The sequence below is a fragment of the Babylonia areolata genome, chromosome 18 (assembly GCF_041734735.1).
Source record: "Babylonia areolata isolate BAREFJ2019XMU chromosome 18, ASM4173473v1, whole genome shotgun sequence".
Lineage (NCBI taxonomy): Eukaryota > Metazoa > Mollusca > Gastropoda > Neogastropoda > Buccinidae > Babylonia > Babylonia areolata.
In genome coordinates this window covers 71,398,674-71,419,519 of record NC_134893.1, presented here as the reverse complement: position 1 = coordinate 71,419,519, position 20,846 = coordinate 71,398,674, and the positions used below count along the sequence as shown (strand labels likewise).

General features: G+C 43.3%; 1 protein-coding gene across 1 annotated transcript in view; it reads left to right on the top strand.

The window, feature by feature from the left end:
• Nucleotides 1–20,846, top strand: part of LOC143292142 (Ig-like and fibronectin type-III domain-containing protein 2) — an 82,111-nt gene that overhangs the window by 38,857 nt on the left and 22,408 nt on the right. Inside the window, exons 17-27 of the mRNA XM_076602329.1 lie at nucleotides 339–473; nucleotides 2,864–3,019; nucleotides 6,048–6,196; nucleotides 8,164–8,299; nucleotides 8,698–8,766; nucleotides 9,930–10,046; nucleotides 11,178–11,339; nucleotides 12,716–12,888; nucleotides 14,870–14,999; nucleotides 18,878–19,132; nucleotides 19,935–20,237. Coding sequence (XP_076458444.1) covers nucleotides 339–473; nucleotides 2,864–3,019; nucleotides 6,048–6,196; nucleotides 8,164–8,299; nucleotides 8,698–8,766; nucleotides 9,930–10,046; nucleotides 11,178–11,339; nucleotides 12,716–12,888; nucleotides 14,870–14,999; nucleotides 18,878–19,132; nucleotides 19,935–20,237 — 1,785 coding nt within the window. The remainder of the gene's footprint in view (nucleotides 1–338; nucleotides 474–2,863; nucleotides 3,020–6,047; nucleotides 6,197–8,163; nucleotides 8,300–8,697; nucleotides 8,767–9,929; nucleotides 10,047–11,177; nucleotides 11,340–12,715; nucleotides 12,889–14,869; nucleotides 15,000–18,877; nucleotides 19,133–19,934; nucleotides 20,238–20,846) is intronic.

Here is a 20,846-nt window from a genome sequence, read left to right as displayed (position 1 = left end):
ATGATGATGATGATTTTTTTTAATGATTATGATACGATGATTATCATTGTTATTATCATTGTTATTGTTATTATTATTATTATTGACAATGATGATACTTATACTGATAATATTAAGAAGAATAAGGACAATAATGATGATAGTAATAATAATAATAATAATGATAATAATGATAATGATAACAATTATAATCATGATCATCATATCATAATCGTAAAAAAATCATCATTATCATCATCATCATTATTATCATTATCATGAACATGATCATCATCATCATCATCATCATCATCATCATCATCATCAGATATCAGCACGGCGGCACTGACTGGTTGCAGAGTGCTGTGAGGAGTCTGGGATGCCGCCTCTGTGCTCTGCAGGCTGTGACTACCATGCCAGCATGACTGGCTACTACAGTGGTGTCCTGCTGCAGTGCTACAACTTCATCGGCACTGTAGTCACCTGTGCTGCCGGTACGATGTCTGTTCTTGTCTGTACAGTCATGCTACAGCTGAGTTGGGTTTTTTGTGTTTTTTTTTTTTTTTCAAACGCACGTAATGTGTATATGTCATCCTTTACAACTTCATCGGCACTGTAGTCACCTGTGCTGCCGGTACGATGTCTGTCTGTTCTTGTCTGTACAGTTATGGTACAGCTGAGTTGTGTTTTTTGTTTTTCAAACGCATGTAATGTGTATATGTCGTCCTTTACAACTTCATCGGCACTGTAGTCACCTGTGCTGCCGGTACGATGTCTGTTCTTGTCTGTACAGTTATGGTACAACTGAGTTGTGTTTTGTGTGTGTGTGTGTGTTTTTTTCAAACGCACATAATGTGTATATGTCGTCCTTTACAACTTCATTGGCACTGTCATCACCTGTGCTGCCGGTACGATGTCTGTTCTTGTCTGTACAGTTATGGTACAGCTGAGTTGGGTTTTATGTGTGTGTGTGTTGTTGTTTTTTTCAGACGCACATGTGTATATGTCGTCCTTTACAACTTCAACAGCACTGTCATCACCTGTGCTGCCGGTACGATGTCTGTTCTTGTCTGTACAGTTATGGGACAGTTATGTGTTGTTTTGTTTTTGTTCAATGGCCTAGAGGTAACACGTCCGCCTAGGAAGCGAGAGAATCTGAGCATGCTGGTTCGAATCACAGTTCAACCGCCAATATTTTCTCCCCCGCCACTAGACCTTGAGTGGTGGTCTGGACGCTAGTCATTCGGATGAGACGATAAACCGAGGTCCTGTGTGCAGCATGCACTTAGCGCATGTAAAAGAACCCACAGCAACAAAAGCGTTGTTCCTGGCAGAATTGTGTAGAAAAATCCACTTCCAAAGGAAAAACAAATAAAAAAAAACCCAAATAAAACTGCACGCAGGAAAAAATTTTAAAAAATGGGTGGCGCTGTAGTATGGCGATGTGCTCTCCCTGGTGAGAGCAGCCCGAAGTTCACACAGAAATCTTTTGTGATAAAAAGAAATACAAAATACAAATACAATAGCACATAATGTATTATATGTCATCCTCTACAACTTCATCAGCACAGTCATCACCTGTGCTGCCAGTGTGATGTCTGTTCTGGTCTGTACTGTCATGGGACAGTGGATTTGTTGTTGTTTTTGTGTGTGCGTAGTTTTTTTTATGTATATCTGTCATTCTGTGTGAGAGTGTGTGTGCTCTGTATGTGTGTATATATAAATATATGTTTGTGTGTGTGTTTCTTTCTCTGTGTTTGGCTTCGCATATCTGCATGCTAGTATCGGTGTGTGCACATGTGTGGGTGCATGTGTTTTCGCTGAGGTGGCCCATTTTTTAAAATTTTTTTTCTTTCAGTCATTTGCCTCTGACGTATCTTTCCTTTGACTATATTCTGATGCAAGTTGTGGCTCCAGACGACGGGCGAAATAGCCGAGTGGTTAAAGCATTGGACTGTCAATCTGAGGGTCCCGGGTTCGAATCACAGTGACGGCGCCTGGTGGGTAAAGGGTGGAGATTTTTACGATCTCCCAGGTCAACATATGTGCAGACCTGCTAGTGCCTGAACCCCCTTTGTGTGTATATGCAAGCAGAAGATCAAATATACACGTTAAAGATCCTGTAATCCATGTCAGCGTTCGGTGGATTATGGAAACAAGAACATACCCAGCATGCACACCCCCGAAAACGGAGTATGGCTGCGTACATGGTGGGGTAAAAACGGTCATACACGTAAAAGCCCACTCGTGTGCATACGAGTGAACGCAGAAGAAGAAGAAGAAGTGGCTCCAGACAGGAGTTGGAGAGGACGACGTCATTCATCAGACAAGCTGGACTGACATTGTGAAGAGGTGAACAAGAAGAAGAAGATTATTTTGTACTTTTTTTTTGTATTTCTTTTTATCACAACAGATTTCTCCGTGTGAAATTCAGGCTGCTCTCCCCAGGGAGAGCACGTCGCTACACTACAGCGCCACCCATTTTTTTTGTATTTTTTCCTGCGTGCAGTTTTTATTTGTTTTTCCTATCAAAGTAGATTTTTTCTTCAAAGTTTTGCCAGGAACAACCCTTTTGTTGCCGTGAGTTCTTTTACGTGTGCTAAGAGCATGCTGCACACGGGACCTCAGTTTATCATCTCATCTGAATGACTAGCGTCCAGCCCACCACTCAAGGTCTAGTGGAGGAGGAGAAAATATCGGCGGCAGAGCCATGATTCGAACCAGCGCGCTCAGATTGTCTCGCTTCCTAGGCGGACACGTTACCACTAGGCCATCACTCCACTTATCAACGTGTCAACAGTTTCTCTTGTAGAGACAATGAAACAGTCTTGTATGCTTGTATCTTTTCAAGTATCCTTACTCTTGTATTCTTGTACGTTTTCAGATGGACGGGATCACACACCTTGCTGTCGTCGGCGTGACGTTCAGGAGAAATGTTACGACCTGTGTTCGCACAGCACTCCTGGCCCCCTGGATTTCACTTACGTCGACTGTATACCAGACATGACTAAAATTCAGCAGTGCTACAGGGAGGGCCTGGGTCAGTTTCTGCTCCAGTTCAGAGTTTGTTTTGATGATGTGGTGTGTGTTTGACTTGTGTATGTGTGCGTTGGGGGTGTGGGATAGGGGTGGATGGGTATGTGAGTGTGTGTGTGTATGTGTGTGTGTGTAAAAAGAAATCTCTTTCTCTTTCTCTCTCTCTCTCTCACTCACTATATCTGTCTGTCTGTCTCTATATATTAAGAAATGTGTGTGTGTGTGTGTGTGTGATGCAGATGTTACAATATGTCTAGCTGTGATTTGGTTTGGTTTGTTTTCTGCAATCCTCAATGCCCCAACAAGGGTCACAGGTTAAATAAATCCTGAATGTGTGTGTGTGTGTGTGTGTGTGTGTTCAGCCATACTCCTTTTTCGGGGATGTGCATGCTGGGTATGTTCTTGTTTCCATAACCCACCGAACGCTGACATGGATTACAGGATCTTTAACGTGTGTATTTGATCTTCTGCTTGCATATACACATGAAGGGGGTTCAGGCACTAGCAGGTCTGCACATATGTTGACCTGGGAGATCGTAAAAATCTCCACCCTTTACCCACCAGGCGCCGTCACCGTGATTCGAACCTGGGACCCTCAGATTGAAAGTCCAACGCTTTAACCATTCGGCTATTGCGCCCGTCATTTTTGTAAGCATATGTCATTTTCTCACATAAACTGAGTGTTGAGCTTTATTATCATCATCCTCATTATTGTATGATAGTCAGTCGTGTTAGACTATGACCGTCAGAACAGTAGAGGAGGTAACTGCTGTCCTGACTATCTGGGCTAGAATTTGATTATAGTGGAGAGTGTCTTGCCCAAGTTAATCCCCACTCTCTCGGCCAAGAGGGTTTTAGAACAGCCGGCGTTGGGATGGTTCCCAAAGGCCAACTAGCCCCCCGTGCTGCAGCACTAAGAGCCAGTGCAAATTTGCTTCCTAGTTTGAGAGTCACGGTCCTTCACAAAAGACTAAGCTGCGAATGATTTCCCATTGCAATAGAGAAACCATTGATAATACATCACTCACTTTGCTGTTTGGTACAGCTGTAAGCATATGTCATTGTCTGATACAAGCTGTGTTGAGCTTAATTAGTATCATTATGATGATAATGATAATAATAGATTGTGCTATGTGGCAAAAACTCCCCATGTCATGGGCTTTAAGCACCTTACATGTGTGATGGGGTGGTAAGGTGGTGTTTGTGAAGGCGAAGACAGGTAGAAGGTGTTTTGCAGAAGAGAGCCGCAGCCAGGCAAGGTAGACTCGGGAAGGCAGTGCTCTGGTTATCTTCTTTTCTTCTCTCATTCTTCCAGACCAGAAGAGTTCTGAATTTGTGTGGCGCTCGCTCACTCCTTATATTCAGTTCCAGCCAGCGCCGTGAAGCGACTCACGGAACCGGCCCTCCGTGAGCCTTAAGGGGCCAAACTTGTGTTTGTTTGACCAAATTTAGTGGCGTCTGACTTTCGGCTTAGGGAACTAACATAGACATATTACATATCACACAAAAATGCAAGAGACAAGCATTTTCTTAAGGTAAACCATTTTCTACCAAAATAATGTAGTTAAAAACTGTAAACAACAAGAGTCACTGAACTTCCAACGAGTTCGTGTATCATTTCTGTACATTACAACAATCAATACATCGCGATACGTAATATGATTGTAACAGTTAAATAACTGAAAATCCTGAATTTCCAACTATATAAAAATTATCTCTAGAATCTTCTTCTAGAGTAAAAAAATTTTTATGTCAAAATTCAAGAGAAAACTCAACGGACAGCTCCCGTGTCAGCATGACTTGGCGGTGCTTTTGGCACTTGCGATTGGCACTGAAATACTTCGTTTATCCTACTACAACCCAATTATCCATGTATGATATTCATCAGATTAATAACAGAAATGCAAAGATCTGCAAAACATACTATAAAAATGTCTAGGTATTGTAAAAAATATATTTTGCTGAAATCGGCACTGACGAATTCCAATGGCTTAAAGAAGAGGCAGTTTTGTGGGGCCGAAATGCCGTCAGACATTTCGTGCCACAGCATGCCTGTAACTTAGGTATACATGGGAAGCGATACATGAGAAGGAAGCTTAATCATTTACATTTTAATGCACAGTCTAAATTCCACAGCAACTATGTTGATTTATAGAAAACGAAGGTATTTTGTATGATTTAACTGAGTAGGTTTTGAAGATCGCACCAGAATTCCTTCACATAAATATTAATCTAAAAGAGTTATTGGCTTTCTGGCCTTACGATATCATTATAGCTAAGAAGTATGATCTTTCTGAAGTCCAATAACATAAAAACTGTAATCTCATATATTAGGAAGTGTTAATAATTTAACGAATTGATGAAGAATGATAAGGCTCCCTGTAAAGGGAGATAACCTGTGACCGATTTACCTACTCCCGAACCATCGGCGAGTCACACAAGTCGTCTGCTAACCTGGACCAATGAAGATTGTAGCTAACCTGGCTACACATGAAACAACACATACACTGTATCAGTATCAGTATCAGTAGCTCAAGGAGGCGTCACTGCGTTCGGACAAATCCATATACGCTACACCACATCTGCCAAGCAGATGCCTGACCAGCAGCGTAACCCAACGCACTTAGTCAGGCCTTTAGAAAAAAACAAAACAAAAAAAATTAAAAAAACAAAAACAAAACACACACACACACACACACACACACACACAATAAATGAAATAGAATAAAATAAAATAAAATAAAAAGAAATAAGTAAATAAATAAATAAATAATAGATAAATACATAAAAAAAAGAACTACTACTAATAATAATAATAATTATAAGGCGCAAAAACTTGATGAAGTCAACTATAAGCGTACAAAAAAAAAATATATATATATATAAATATATATATATAAATTTTTTTTTTAAATTAAAAAGAAAAAAAAAGAATAAATACATAAATAAAATAAAATAAATAGTGCATGATGAAATACCTCAGCTAGTCGTATTATCATTACTTATTCATGCCGCTGTTGGTCATCCCTCAGAGGACCTGGTGCGGACACCTGAGGGCGTGGAGGTGACCAACCTGACCAGCCACACGGTCACCCTGCAGTGGATGAACCCAGAGACAGGACCCCAACCTGACAGCTACCTGGTCGTCTACAAGAACCTCAACAGGAACTTCACCGCTCAGGTGTGTGCCACTCGTCCTCCGCTTTTTTTTGGTTTTGGTTTGGTTTTGTCGGGTTGTTGTTTTTTTTGTTTTGTTGGGTTGTTTTTTGTTTTGTTGGGTTGTTTTTTGTTTTTGTTTTGTTTTATTGAGTTGTTTTTTGTTTTGTTTTGTTTTATTGGGTTGTTTTTTGTTTTCTGTTTTTTTGTTTTGTTTTATTGGGTTGTTTTTTGTTTCGTTTTGTTTTATTGGGTTGTTGTTGTTTTTTTGTTGTTTTATTGGGTTGTTTTTTGTTTTGTTTTGTTTCATTGGGTTGTTTTGGTGTTTTTTTTTCATTTTGTTTCATTGGGTTGTTTTGGGTTTTTTTTTAAATTTTGTTTTATTGGGTTGTTTTTTGGTTTTTTTTCATTTTGTTTTATTGGGATGATTTTGTTTGTTTTGTTTCATTGGGTTTTTGTTTTTTGTTTTTTTTGTTTTATTGGGTTGTTTTTTTCATTTTTTATTGGGGGGTTTTTTTTGGTTTTATTCGGTTTTTGTTTTTTTTGTTTTGTTTTATTGGGTTGGGTTTTTTGTTTTGTTTTATTGGGTTTTTTTGTTGTTTTGTTTTATTGGATTTTTGGGGTGTTTTTTTCTGTTTTTCGCTATGTTTTTTCATATGTATCTTATTTAGCAGGGGTGAGATTTGTCCTTATAATAGAGAGAAAATTTGCTGTATGGTGAGTTTTTATATGGAAAGCACTGGACAACCAAAAGCGGAAAATGGACACATTTGTGCCCCCACACCCCCTCAACATCCACACACTCCCCACCAAAAAAAAACAAAAAACCAAAAAAAAAACCAACCAAACAAAACAAAAAAACCAAACAAATCAACAACAACAAAAAAAAAGACATCTAGGTTTGGTTGTAAATGGCTATCACCGTACAGATTGTAGCATTTTTCATGTGCTTTAGTTTTGGTGACGGTAGGCCTGGGCAGTATTCATAGCTAGATCTTTGAACATCCCTTCCATTTCCGTAAAGAAATATTATCATGTCAGTTGTGCTTAATTGACAGTGCAGTGGTGATTGACCCTGTAGCAAAGAAAAAATACATTCACTTCATTCTGTTTATTTATTTATTTATTTATTTTTTTCCTCAAGGCCTGACAAAGTGCGTTGGGTTACGCTGCTGGTCAGGCATCTGCTTGGCAGATGTGGTGTAGCGTATATGGATTTGTCCAAACGCAGTGACGCCTCCTCCTTGAGCTACTGAAACTGAAACTGAAACGGCCCTTGGACTTTGCTGCAATGTTTCAACATTCCACAAAACAAGTCACTTTCACCCATGGGAACGTAAGACAGCTAACTCTTGGGCTGCAACTCCCACGTTCACTCGTATGTACATGAGTGGGCTTTTTACATGTATGACCGTTTTTACCCCGCCATGTAGGCAGCCATTTGTTGTATTTGTATTTGTATTTCTTTTTATCACAACAGATTTCTCTGTGTGAAATTCGGGCTGCTCTGCCCAGGGAGAGCACGTCGCTACACTACAGCGCCACCCATTTTTTTTTTTTTTCCTGCGTGCGGTTTTATTTGCTTTTCCTATCGAAGTAGATTTTTCTACAGAATTTTGCCAGGAACAATCCTTTTGTTTCCGTGGGTTCTTTTACGTGCACTAAGTGCATGCTTCACACGGGACCTCGGTTTATCGTCTCATCTGAATGACTAGCATCCAGACCACCACTCAAGGTCTAGTGGAGGGGGAGAAAATATCGGCGGCTGAGCCGTTATTCGAACCTGTGCGCTCAGATTCTCTCGTTTCCAAGGCGGACGCGTTACCTCTAGGCCATCACTCCATTTTCAGGGGTGGAGACAGCTGATGAAACATAAGGTGTGGTGTGGTGTGGTGTGGTGTGTTGAGATTGGGTTGGGTGTTGGGATGAAGCACGTTGCATTGTGAACCGATGACTGACCTGAGGTGCTGTGTGTGACTTGTGACCTTCCAGGAGAGCACCACACGACTGATGTACATCATGCAGAACCTGGTACCAGGCTCGTCGTACAACGTCACGGTGTCCTCCATCCTCAACGACACGTCCAGTCTTCCCACCCCCACCATCACTGTCTTCACCCCCGCCCTGGGTATGTGGTAGGATACTTATTGATCTTCAAATATGTAACAATCTTTTTTTTTTGTTTTTTGTATGTGTCAATGGAATCTAATGTGATCTGTTTGTGTATGTCTTCTCGGTGTATAGTTCGATGTTTGTGTCTATTTTTATTGTCATCATTGTTTACTTTTTAATTATTCATTTCTTTAAATTATTATTATTATTATGGTTATTGTTATAATAGTTATGTTCTTATATTATCATTATTTTCTTCTCCTGCTTCTTCTTTGTTGTTGTTGTTACTTTTGACTGGTAGGTTAATTAATTGATTGGTTGATTGATTGATTAATTGTAGGTTGTCAGTGGAACCCCTGCGGTCAGAGACTACAGGACAGACGATACATGTTCTGGCTTTCTGTTTGTGTGCAGGTTCAGAGCTCCCCTTCGTTCCAGACCCCCCAACAAACACCAGTCGCGCTTTGTGGGCCAACAGAACACGTAAGTCAGTCTTCGGTCGTCTGGTAATCTCCGCTCTGGTGCAGTGTGTGGGTGGTACCATTTTGTGTTGACAGAGTGGGGGAGGGGAGGGTAGAATCGATATGGTTTCAGTTTCAGCAGCTCAAGGAGGCGTCACTGCGTTCGGACAAATCCATATACGCTACACCACATCTGCCAAGCAGATGCCTGACCAGCAGCGTGACCCAACGCGCTTAGTCTGGCCTTGGAAAAAAAAGGAAAGAAAAAAAGGTGAATAAATAATAGATAAGCTTACATAAATAAATAAATAAATAATAATTATGATATAAAAAAAAGGTAGTATCAATGATAATAGAAATGTTTGATATTGAGGGGGCGGGGGCTTGGGGGGGGGGGAGTGGGGGTGATAATTGAATAAGTTGAGGGTTAGGGGGGGGAGGATTGATCTAATTTCTCCCCACCCCACCCCACCCCCACTTCTTTGATATGTGGTGTAAAATATGATTGTTTGTATGTCTGAATGTTTGTGTAGGTATGTATAAAAATATCTGTAATTATAAGTATGTAATTATGATGATGACATTTATGATTGTGCTTAACAGTATCATCATGATGGGTCATTATTTTAATATCATCACTGTGTAATTGTCGTTGTCCTCAGCTGTATTATCTACTTCTTTCTCCTCCTGGGTCTTATTCCTCTTCTTTTGTTATCATCATCGTCATCATTGCAATCATTGCAAACATTACAATCATCACTATAATCACTGCCATCATCATCACCAACATCACCATCATCAACATCATCACCACCTCCACCACCACCACCACCATCATCATCATTACTCTGTGTGTGAGTGTATGTGTGTGTGTGTGTGCATGTGTGTGTGTGTGTTCAGTTTCATTTAATTTCTATCCACATTAAGTCATATTTGACATGTCAAAACAAAAAAAAAAACAAAACAAGGGGTGGGGAGGGAGAAGGGAAAGGGATATAAACAATTACTATTTACAACATGTGTGTGCATGTGCATGCATGCGTGTGTGTGTGTGTGTGTGCATGTGTTTGTGTGTGTGTGCGTATGTGTGTGTGTGTGCATGTGTGTGTGTGCGTATGTGTGTGTGTGTGCGTGCATGTGTGTGTGTGTGCGTGCATGTGCGTGTGTGTGTGTGTGTGTGAACAGACTGCTGTGAGTCCAGCAGCATCAGTACAGCCTGTCAGGCGGTGTGCATGAACCGACCCGCCTCCAACGCCACTGACTGCAGCCAGGAGAACCACAACATTCTGGCCTGTGCCGCCGGTCAGTCCGCTGTGGTGTGGCGTGTGTTGTGGTGTGGTGTGGTGTGGTGTGGTGTGGTGTGGTGTGGTGTATTGTCTTCTGGTGTGGTGTAGTGTGGTGTGATGTGTTGTGTGTTGTGGTGTGGTGTGTGTTGTGGTGTGGGGTGGTGTGGTGTGGTGTGATGTGTGTTGTGTTGTGGGGTGGGGTGTGGTGAGGTGGTGTGGTGTGGTGTGGTGATGTGTTGTGTGGTGTTGTGTGGTGTGGTGTGTTGCGTTGCGTTGCATTGCGTTGCGATGTGTTGTGATGTGTTGTGTTGCGTTGCGTTGCGTTGTGTTGTGTTGTGTTGTGATATGTTTGGTGTGTTGCGTTGCGTTGTGTGTTGTGTTGCATTGCGTTACGTTGTGTTGCGTTATGTTGCGTTGCGTTGCGTTGTTTGTTGTGTCGCGATGCGTTGCGTTGCGATGCGATGTGATGCAATGCGTTGTGTTGCGTTGTGTTGTGTTGCGTTGCGTTGCGTTGTGTTGCGTTGCATTATATCGTAATTTGTACTGCACTGTATTGCACTATGGTATTGTACCACATGTAGACGAGCCTTCAGGGCCTGGATTGGCCTCATCAGTCACCTCCAGACCCACAGCCACAGATCTTCCATCTGATTTTTGAAGCCATGGTCATCTTCGAATCCGAAGGACGAACATCATCATTGTATCATGCTGTGTTCTGTTGTATTATATTGCTTGTCTTGTATTGTACTGCGCTGTACTGTGCTGTATGTACTGTACTGTGCTGTGAACTGTACTGTACTTATTGTTGGCAGAAAACGTGTAGTTTTTGTTCAGACAAGAACACTTGTAGTTTTGTACAGACAAGGATTGTTGGGAGAAAACATGTTTAGTTTTTGTACAGGTAGGGAGAACACATGTGTAGTTTTTGTACAGACAGTGAGAAAAGGCATGTGTTTTTTGTACAGACAGGGAAAACACATATGTAATTTTTGTACAGACAGGGTGAACACAGATGTGGTTTTTTTTGTACATGACATATCATGGTTTTCATACAGATGAGTATGACAGTAATTGTTTTCATACAGGATGATATTGAACCATTTTCATGTAAACGAGGATGACATGTCGTCATTTCTTTATTGTGCAGATGGCCAGGATCACAGTCTGTGTTGTCAGGAGAATGGTTTGCCGGCAGAGTGCCTTCCCCTGTGCAGCAGCCACGCCCCCACCAACTTCTCTGTGCGGCTGGCTGGCTGTCTGGCCGACGCCAGTCTGTCCATCATCACCTCCTGCTTCCTGTCAAATTCAGGTACAGCGACACTTGCACTCTAATATACACGTATGCACACATTCACACACACACACACATGCATGCACATATACTTACATACACAGACACAGACACACACACGGATGCACATATACATACATACACAGACACACACACACACACACACACACACACACACACACACACACACACACACACATGCATGCACAAATGCAGGCACACACCCAGATGCGTGCACACACACACACACACACACACATTGTGTAAAGACGTTAAACTAAAGAAAGAACAACACACACCCATACACACACACATTCATGTAATCACACATACACATACATACACTCATACACACACACACACACACACACACATGAATGCACACACAAACACACGCAACATATGCAAATACACACGTTCGCACATATGCTCACACACATACACATGCACACATGCACTCTTGCATGTATATCACCTCCTGTATCCTCTCCTCTCACCTGGTAAGGTGTCACTCACACACACACATATGTACACACGCATGCACACACACAGAGATACATACATCACCTCTTGTACATCCTCTCCAGCACTACGAGCACTTTCAGTTTCCTCTCCAACTCTGATACACTGACACACTTAAAATCGAACCATATAATTATGTGACCTGGTTCAAGACAAAATTTGACAAGAAACAAGAACGCCAGAGAATCGACAGACAGACAGAAAATAAGAAAAAACTTAGCCGTATGAAGAGCACAGGAACAGGAGTCATGATGGCTGCCATCAAAAGAGGGCGCTAGTCAGCGAGACAGAGGGGAGGTTACCTACTTCCGGGAGGTTATCGGCCATAGTACTTTCATTTTCTCCGTGGAGAAGTAGTTTGCACAGGACAGGAATGTCAGACCCCTGCCGGAGTCTGCACTAGTTGGGTCACGGTAAGTATGTTATTTAAACATAATTTTAGAAAGAAAATTTCCTTTATCTGACTTATTTCCTTTTCAGAGATGGAGAGGAGTAGGGTTAGAAACATGTATGATCCCTTGTCCACTGGTCTTGTAGTTTTGATTAATGCACTTTGTGTCCATGTACAAAATATCATGCACATAACATCATTGGTTTCCTGTGGACTGCCGGCACTAGGACAGCAAGAGACAAACCCAGGTGTGGTTGTGTACGGGGGGACTCGGAATGAGCAGCATGAGAGTAATGCCACTGAAATGGTACAGATGATGGGGCAGCAAATATTTTTTTTTTAAAAGGCAGCCAAAAAAAAAAAAAAAAGTCGTGCAGGTAGGTCTTGAGAAACAAAAATTAGCACAAAAAAAAAAAAAAAAAAAAAAAAAATGCAGCAGTCCTGTCCACCTTGATGGCACCCTTCATTGATCTTGACACAGGTCTGCTGCCGTCAGTCCCGTACCACTTCAAGGCGCGGAACCTGCAGGGGTCCCGTGTTATTCTGGACTGGAGCTCAGCCAGTAACTGCGATGCCGTCCTTGACCCCTGCACCTACGACGTTCACTACTGGGAGGCCAGTAACTCTGACCCCTCCGCCTACATCACCAGATGGGTAAGTTTGTGTCGGACTAATTTGTCTGGTTCTGAAAGGTTGTTATTATACCATGAAACAAGGGGGGGGGGGGGGGACGTCCCCCAGGCAGACCTATACTGCACTATAAAGACACAGGCAAGAGAGATCTGTACATGCACAACCACATTTGACCGCATGTTTAAGTTAGTAGAAACATATGTGATAAATCTCTCTCTCTCTCTCTCTCTCTCTCTCTCTCTCTCTCTCAAAGGACAGGTATGAATTTTATAGAGCCTATAAGGGTGATTTTGGAAAAGAAAAATATAGAGTGTTGAAGTAGTGTGCTTCAGGATAGCCCTTTCCCACATTCGACTTGGCGTATTGCCTATTGATAGCAACTGAAACAGACAGAGTGAAAATCCTGAAAGTAAACGATGTCCAAGTTCTGGACACAGAACTGAAAACAAACACCACTCTATTTTTGTTTGCCTGTTATTTAATGACTTGAGGCAGAAGTTCCTAGAAGATTTCAAAAACTTACCCATAAGCATACTGTTAGAGGGGAAAAAAACGGTAAGTCGCCAAGTTGGCAAATCCATTTTACAATACACAATACACAAACTTTATTGTCTGTACTTTGGTACAGAGATTTTCTTTTTGGCTGCAGCACATGTCCAACATGAGAAGAAAACAACAAACAAATAAAATGAATAAAATGAATAGAAAATAAAAAGATAAATTAAATGGCACCAAATGGAAATAGCTATATACAAATATACAGATTACTGAAATTTACGTGCCTCTCCATTTCAGTCAGCCAAACTGCATTGCACATCTACCCCTCCCCCCCCCCCCACACATACACACCACGCACACACACACCACGCGCACACACATGCACACATACACTCTCTCTCATCCCCTCTCTCTGTGTCTCTCTCTTCACAAGAAATGCAACTACAAAGATCATCGTCCATTTTCCATGCTGTAAAGAGACAACAGTTTAATGCAAGTTAACGGATTTTATCAATACCACCCCGAGAAATGTGTCTATCGTATTTTCATTGAACCTTGAATGCCAATGTTAATGGTAGTTTGGAATGTATACGTGCATTGAATTAACATTATACTCAGTCTGGAAAATGATCTCATACTTAATAAAAAAAATAAAAAAACGGAAATAATTTTAGTTCGTACATACTGTATTTAAAATGAAGCTGCTACATAGTCTGTGAATGAACTGTTGGATTACCCCTCTCCCTCTTCCCCCATCCCTCTTCCCCTTCCCTCTTGTGTATGTATGCCTAGGGCCGAAACACATTAACCATTTGAATCTCTCTCTCTCTCTCTCTCTGTCTCTCTCTCTTTCTCTCTGTCTCTGTCTCTATAAAACAAAATCTCTGTATCTGTCTGTCTCTGTCTCTCTCTCTCTCTCACTATATATATATATATATATATATATATATATATATATATATGTGTGTGTGTGTGTGTGTGTGTGTGTGTGTGTGTGTGTGTGTAGTAGTAGTAGTAGTAGTAGTAGTCTTCAGTTTAACATCTTCCACTTTAAGTGATATTAGACGGAAAAAAAAAGGGGGGGGGGTGGAGGGCAGGGCGTGGTGGAGGGAACGGTATTGGGCAGAGGGTGAAAAATGATGTGTGTGTGCGCGTGTGTGCGTGTGTGTGTGTGTGTGTGGTGGGGAAAGATACAGAGCATTGGAAAAAATAAAGCATTAAAACGGGAGACATAGGCACAATATAGAAGGAAACGCTAACATCAAACAACTGTAACAACTATAACAAATGTCCAATTGGACTATGCAGCAAACCTTCTGCAATAGCAGATAGCATCTTGAAATTGTCAAAAATACATTCAAAAGAATTTTCCGAGAAGTTTGGTAAAAACGATTTCAGACTCTCTCTCTGTGTGTGTGTGTGTGTGTGTGTGAAAAATGTGTATTTAGTTCATGATGCCCTCTTCATCTATTTCCAACGTAACGTGTGTTCTCTGCGGCCACAGAACGTGAGCTCCCCATTCAGCGTGAGCGACCTGGTGCCCAACAAGAGGTACACCTTCACCGTCACCGCCCGCAACTCCAAGGGCAGCGGGGCTCCTGCACCCTGGGTCACCCTCTTCTTCGGGGACCTGGGTAAGTCCTTCACCATGTCCTCCCTGAAAATAGGCGGATAGCGCATGCTTTCTTTGAGCCCCTTTGCTAATTGAAGCCAGCGGAAGTGTTCAATCAGCCATTTTGCTACTTGTGTCAGTATAGCGGTAACTTCATGTATGTAGTCGAGTGCTCAGCTGGCTACGATGGCTGCTTCACGGTAAGCTTTCGCTAGCTCATGGTGTAAGTAAAGCTGACATTCCTGTGTGTGCCTCCACAGCAAATTTGTGCTCCGTGTCATTGCACAGTTTTCAACTTTGGTAAATAAACCATTGGCAGACACCAATCAAGACGCAACATTTGGCATGTCGCGGGGGCAAGCATGTCACAATTTCATCGAAGATACACGGTTACATTTCAGAAACTACCACCAGTTAGTTAGCAGACGACTTATAGCTGGATACAAGAAACAATATGGTGTTCAGTTGGCTTCAGCTTTCCTGGCCAATGAGTTATCCATCTATTTTTAGACCAGTGGTCCTTCACCCGCCATGTGCTTCTACACGCCAGCAGACAGACATGCACGCATCATTAGAAATCACATCACATTTAACTCATTCTACCCCACAGCTACATGCCTGCTACAACTCCCCTGGACCAGCACTACATGAGACCACTGCGGAAAAAACAGTGTGGTTCAATATAACGGTTAAAAATGATGGAGAATTTGTTGACAATCGGTCAGACAAAGCTTCGTTTTCATGCTTCCAGAGAGGTTGGGTTTAGAATGTCAACTTTACCCAGCAAGAATGAGCAGAATTAGGATAGTGTGTTGGTGCGAGAATACTCGTACCTGGTCCACAGGGGAAGTAATCATGGGTACGAGTTATTTGGAGCACAATGAGTTAATTACACACACTGCACTGTGACCCACTGGTGCAGACTCCAGCAGGGGTCTGATTCCCTGTCCTGTGCAAACTTATTTTATGACAGTCAGTCGTGTCCGACTATGACACAGCAGAGGAGGCAACTGCTGTTCCAACTATCTGGGCTAGAATTTGATTATAGTGGAGAGTGTCTCTTGCCCAAGTACCTCCCCACTCTCTCGGCCAAGAGGGTTTTAGGACAGTCGGCGTTGGGATGGTTCCCAAAGGCCAAGTAGCCCACAAGGCCGCAGCACTAAGAGCCAGTGCAATTTTGCCTCCTAGTTTGAGAGTCATAGTCCTTCACAAAAGACTAAGCTGTAAATGGTTTCCCACTGACTGGAGAAGCCATTGATAATACACCTCTCACTTTGCTGTTGGCCCAAATGTAAACTTATGTCAATCTGTGATATAAGCCTGTGCAAACTACCACCCCACTGAAGGGGAGAAATCGAAAGTAGATGTGGCTAGTTAGAATCACAATTGTGGATGGACTTGAAACAAAACAACGAACAAACACACACACACACGTATGTATACATGTGCGACGGGCACAATAGCTGAGTGGTCAAAGCGTTGAACTCTCAGTCTGAGGGTCCCATGTTCAAATCTTGGTAACAGCACCTGGTGGGTAAAAGGGTGGAGATTTTTCTGATCTTTCAGGTCAACAGATGTGCAGACCCGCTAGTGCCTGAACCCCTTTTGTGTGTATATACGCACGCAGGAGATCAAAAACGCACGTTAAAGATCCTGTAATCCGTGTCGGCGTTCGATGGGTTATGGAAACAAGAACATACCCAGCATGCACACCCCCGGAAACGGAGCATGGCTGCCTACGTGGCGGGGTAAATAAACAAAAACAGCCTTACACGTAAAATATCACATGTCTATGTGAGTGTGTATGTGTGCGTGCCTGAAATCTGATCGAATGACAAGGAAACAAACGATGAATGCCGAATGGCAGCCGTCACTCTGCTGTACCCAGGTAGGCATCCTGTCATGTAAATAGCTCTGTATTCGTAAAGCACTTAGAGCTTAGTCGCTGACCGAAGATAGGGGCAATATAAGTGTCCTTATCCTCATCATCATCATCAAGCATGACTTTATGCAGAAAATAGTACCACTTGACACAAACCTCCTCCCGTTTCAATATAAGACACATTATGATGAAGTTAACGAAATTATGACTGTGATTATCAGCTGCTGACATCCAGAGTCTGCATGATATGATTGTTGTGTCTTGTCTCTGTGTGTGTCACCAATTATCAGCTGCTGACAGCCAGGGTCTCCATGATATGATTGTCGTGTCTTGTCTCTGCGTGTCACCAGTGATCAGCTGCTGACAGCCAGGGTCTCCATGATATGATCGTCGTGTCTTGTCTCTGCGTGTCACCAGTGATCAGCTGCTGACAGCCAGGGTCTCCATGATATGATTGTCGTGTCTTGTCTCTCTGTGTCACCAATGATCAGCTGCTGACAGCCAGGGTCTCCATGATATGATTGTTGTGTCTTGTCTCTCTGTGTCACCAATGATCAGCTGCTGACAGCCAGGGTCTGCATGATATGATTGTTGTGTCTTGTGTCTCTGTGTGTCACCAATGATCAGCTGCTGACAGCCAGGGTCTCCATGATATGATTGTCGTGTCTTGTCTCTGTGTGTCACCAATGATCAGCTGCTGACAGCCAGGGTCTGCATGATATGATTGTCATGTCTTGTCTCTGTGTGTGTCACCAATGATCAGCTGCTGACAGCCAGGGTCTGCATGATATGATTGTCGTGTCTTGTCTCTGTGTGTGTCACCAATGATCAGCTGCTGACAGCCAGGGTCTGCATGATATGATTGTCGCGTCTTGTCTCTGTGTGTGTCACCAATGATCAGCTGCTGACAGCCAGGGTCTCCATGATATGATTGTCGTGTCTTGTCTCTGTGTGTGTCACCAATTATCAGCTGCTGACAGCCAGGGTCTGCATGATATGATTGTTGTGTCTTGTCTCTGTGTGTCACCAGTGATCAGCTGCTGACATCCAGGGTCTCCATTATATGATTGTTGTGTCTTGTCTCTGTGTGTGTCACCAATTATCAGCTGCTGACAGCCAGGGTCTGCATGATATGATTGTTGTGTCTTGTCTCTGTGTGTCACCAGTGATCAGCTGCTGACAGCCAGGGTCTCCATGATACGATTTTTTTTTTTTTTTTTTCTGCCCCATTATCTGCACCGTTTCAGTGGCATTACTCCCACGCCGCTCATTTAGATTCCCCCATACACGGCCACACCCGGGTTCGTCCTTCGCAGTTCCAGCGTCGGCAGTCCACAGGGAACCATCGATGTTAGGTCGCCAGGAGGCCATACACCAGAAGAGACCCTGCACTGCTGCTGAGTCACTTCGGTGGTGTTCAGTGGTGCCTTTTCTGTTTTAACGTACTTAGGACACCACCTACTAAGCCCCCTACTAACGACAATAATGGCTTAGTCGCGGAGCCAGACTGAGTGAGCGTCCCTCCCAGAGTGAAGACCGCCACCACGTCCCTCAAACAACAGCCCCCCACTCCATGATATGATTGTCATGTCTTGTCTCTCTGTGTCACCAATGATCAGCTGCTGACAGCCAGGGTCTGCATGATATGATTGTCGTGTCTTGTCTCTGTGTGTCACCAATTATCAGCTGCTGACAGCCAGGGTCTGCATGATATGATTGTCGTGTCTTGTCTCTGTGTGTCACCAATGATCAGCTGCTGACAGCCAGGGTCTCCATGATATGATCGTCATGTCTTGTCTCTGTGTGTCACCAATGATCAGCTGCTGACAGCCAGGGTCTCCATGATATGATTGTCATGTCTTGTCTCTGTGTGTGTCACCAATGATCAGCTGCTGACAGCCAGGGTCTGCATGATATGATTGTCATGTCTTGTGTCTCTGTGTGTCACCAATGATCAGCTGCTGACAGCCAGGGTCAGCATGATATGATCGTCATGTCTTGTCTCTGCGTGTCACCAGTTCCTTCCATCTCCATCGCCCAGTCCCCCAAGCGCCGGATTTTCAACCAGCACTCCACAGTGTACCTCACCTGCGACGTCTTCAACCTGCAAGGTGCTCCGTCCTTCACCTGGAAGCTACGCAACCGCACCTTGCCCACCAGGGGGCGCCTTCTCCGACTGACCAATGTGGGCCCGAGGTCAGAGGGCAACTACAGCTGCACGGTAACTGCTGGGGGGGTCTCTGTCTCTGCCGAGAGCTACGTCAATGTTAGGTGTAAGTATATGTTTGTTTGTTTGTTTTTTTTGACTGGTTGAAATTGTGTGTGTGTGTGTGTGTGTGTGTTTGCTTTTTTTCAAAATTTGTATGCATCTTTGCATGCATGTGTGTGTGTGTGTGTGTGTGTGTGTGTGTGTGTGTGTGTTTGTGTTTTTTTGCTTTAAAAAAAAAATTATATGCATCTTTGCATGTGTGTGTGTGTGTAGTTTTTTAAACTATGATCTGACTGATTAAAATTGTGAGTGTGTGCTTGTGTATGCCTGTGTGTCTTTATGTTTGTGTATGTGTGTGTGTGTTTTCTTTCTTTTCTTCAAATGTGATTTTACTATGTTGTGTGTGTATGCATGTTTGTATGTTTTTTTCCCTTTCTTTCTTGTCTTAAAGTTCTATTGCTATAGTATTGGTGTAGTCAAATGTGAGTGGGCTTTTACGTGTACGATGTTTTTACCCTGCCATGTAGGCAGCCATGCTCAGTTTTCGGGGGTGTGCACACATGGTTTGTTCTTGTTTCCATAACCCACCAAAGAAAGCTGGCATGGATTACAGGATCTTTAACATGTGTATTTGATCTTCTGCTTGCGTATACACACGAATGGGGTTCAGGCACAAGCAGGTCTGTACATATGTTGACCTGGGAGATCAGAAAAATTCTCCAAACTTTACCCATCAGGCGCCGTTACCTGAGATTCGAACCTGGGACCCTCAGATTGAAAGTCCAGTGCTGTAACCACTCGGCTGTTGCACCCATTTACCAAATAATCCCCCCCCCTCCCCCCATCTCCCCTCATGTTTTTTGCAGTCAAGCCGATGCACACCTACTTCCGCACAGACTCAGTGCCACCGAACCAGGGAGAGGAGGCGGTTCTGGCATGCTGGTTCAGGGGCCACCCTGACACCACCGACCCTGCCAGCGTGTGGTCCAAAGACGGAGACCCCATCCCGACCACCTCTCGGTTCTCCACCACTGCCAAGAGCCGCTACCACACGGGCATCACGGCCTTCAAGCTGAAGATCGCTCTGCTGAAGCCGTCAGATTATGGGTTGTATCGCTGCGATGTGTCCAACCAGTATGGCCATGCCAATGTTTCTACTAAGCTGATTGGTGAGTGTTGGAGTGTGTGTGTGAGTGTTGCTGTGTGAATGTTTCTGCTAAGCTGATGGGTGTGTTGTGTGTGTGTGTGTGTGTGTTGTGTGTGTGGAGAGGTGTGTGGGTTGTATCACTGTGATGTGACCAACCAGTACGGCCATGCTAATGTTTCTACTAGGCTGATGGGTGAGTTTTGGTGTGCGTGTGGAGGGGATGATGGGTTTGTTTGTGGATGTGTGTTTGTGTGGAGGGGTCTGTGTGTGTCTGTGTGTTTGTGTGTGTGGAAGGGTGTGTGTGTTGTATCGCTGCAATGTTTCCAGCCAGTATGGACAAGCTAATGTTTCAACTACGCACACACACACACACACACACTCAAACAACACACACAAATGAACAACAGACACACACACTTATGCAGCTTTAAGTAGGCTGACAAAACCTGACCATCATGTCGTGTCCATGCAGAGGTCAGTCATACACTCCACCATCAACCCCCTTTATTTCTTTAAAAATTAGTCTAATTTATACAGCAGATGGACTGCAGCAAAGAATTATGTATGGATCAGCCTGCACGCTTACCCTCTTGTGGACGGACTGTGTCCACCTGAAAGCTTCCATGTCAAA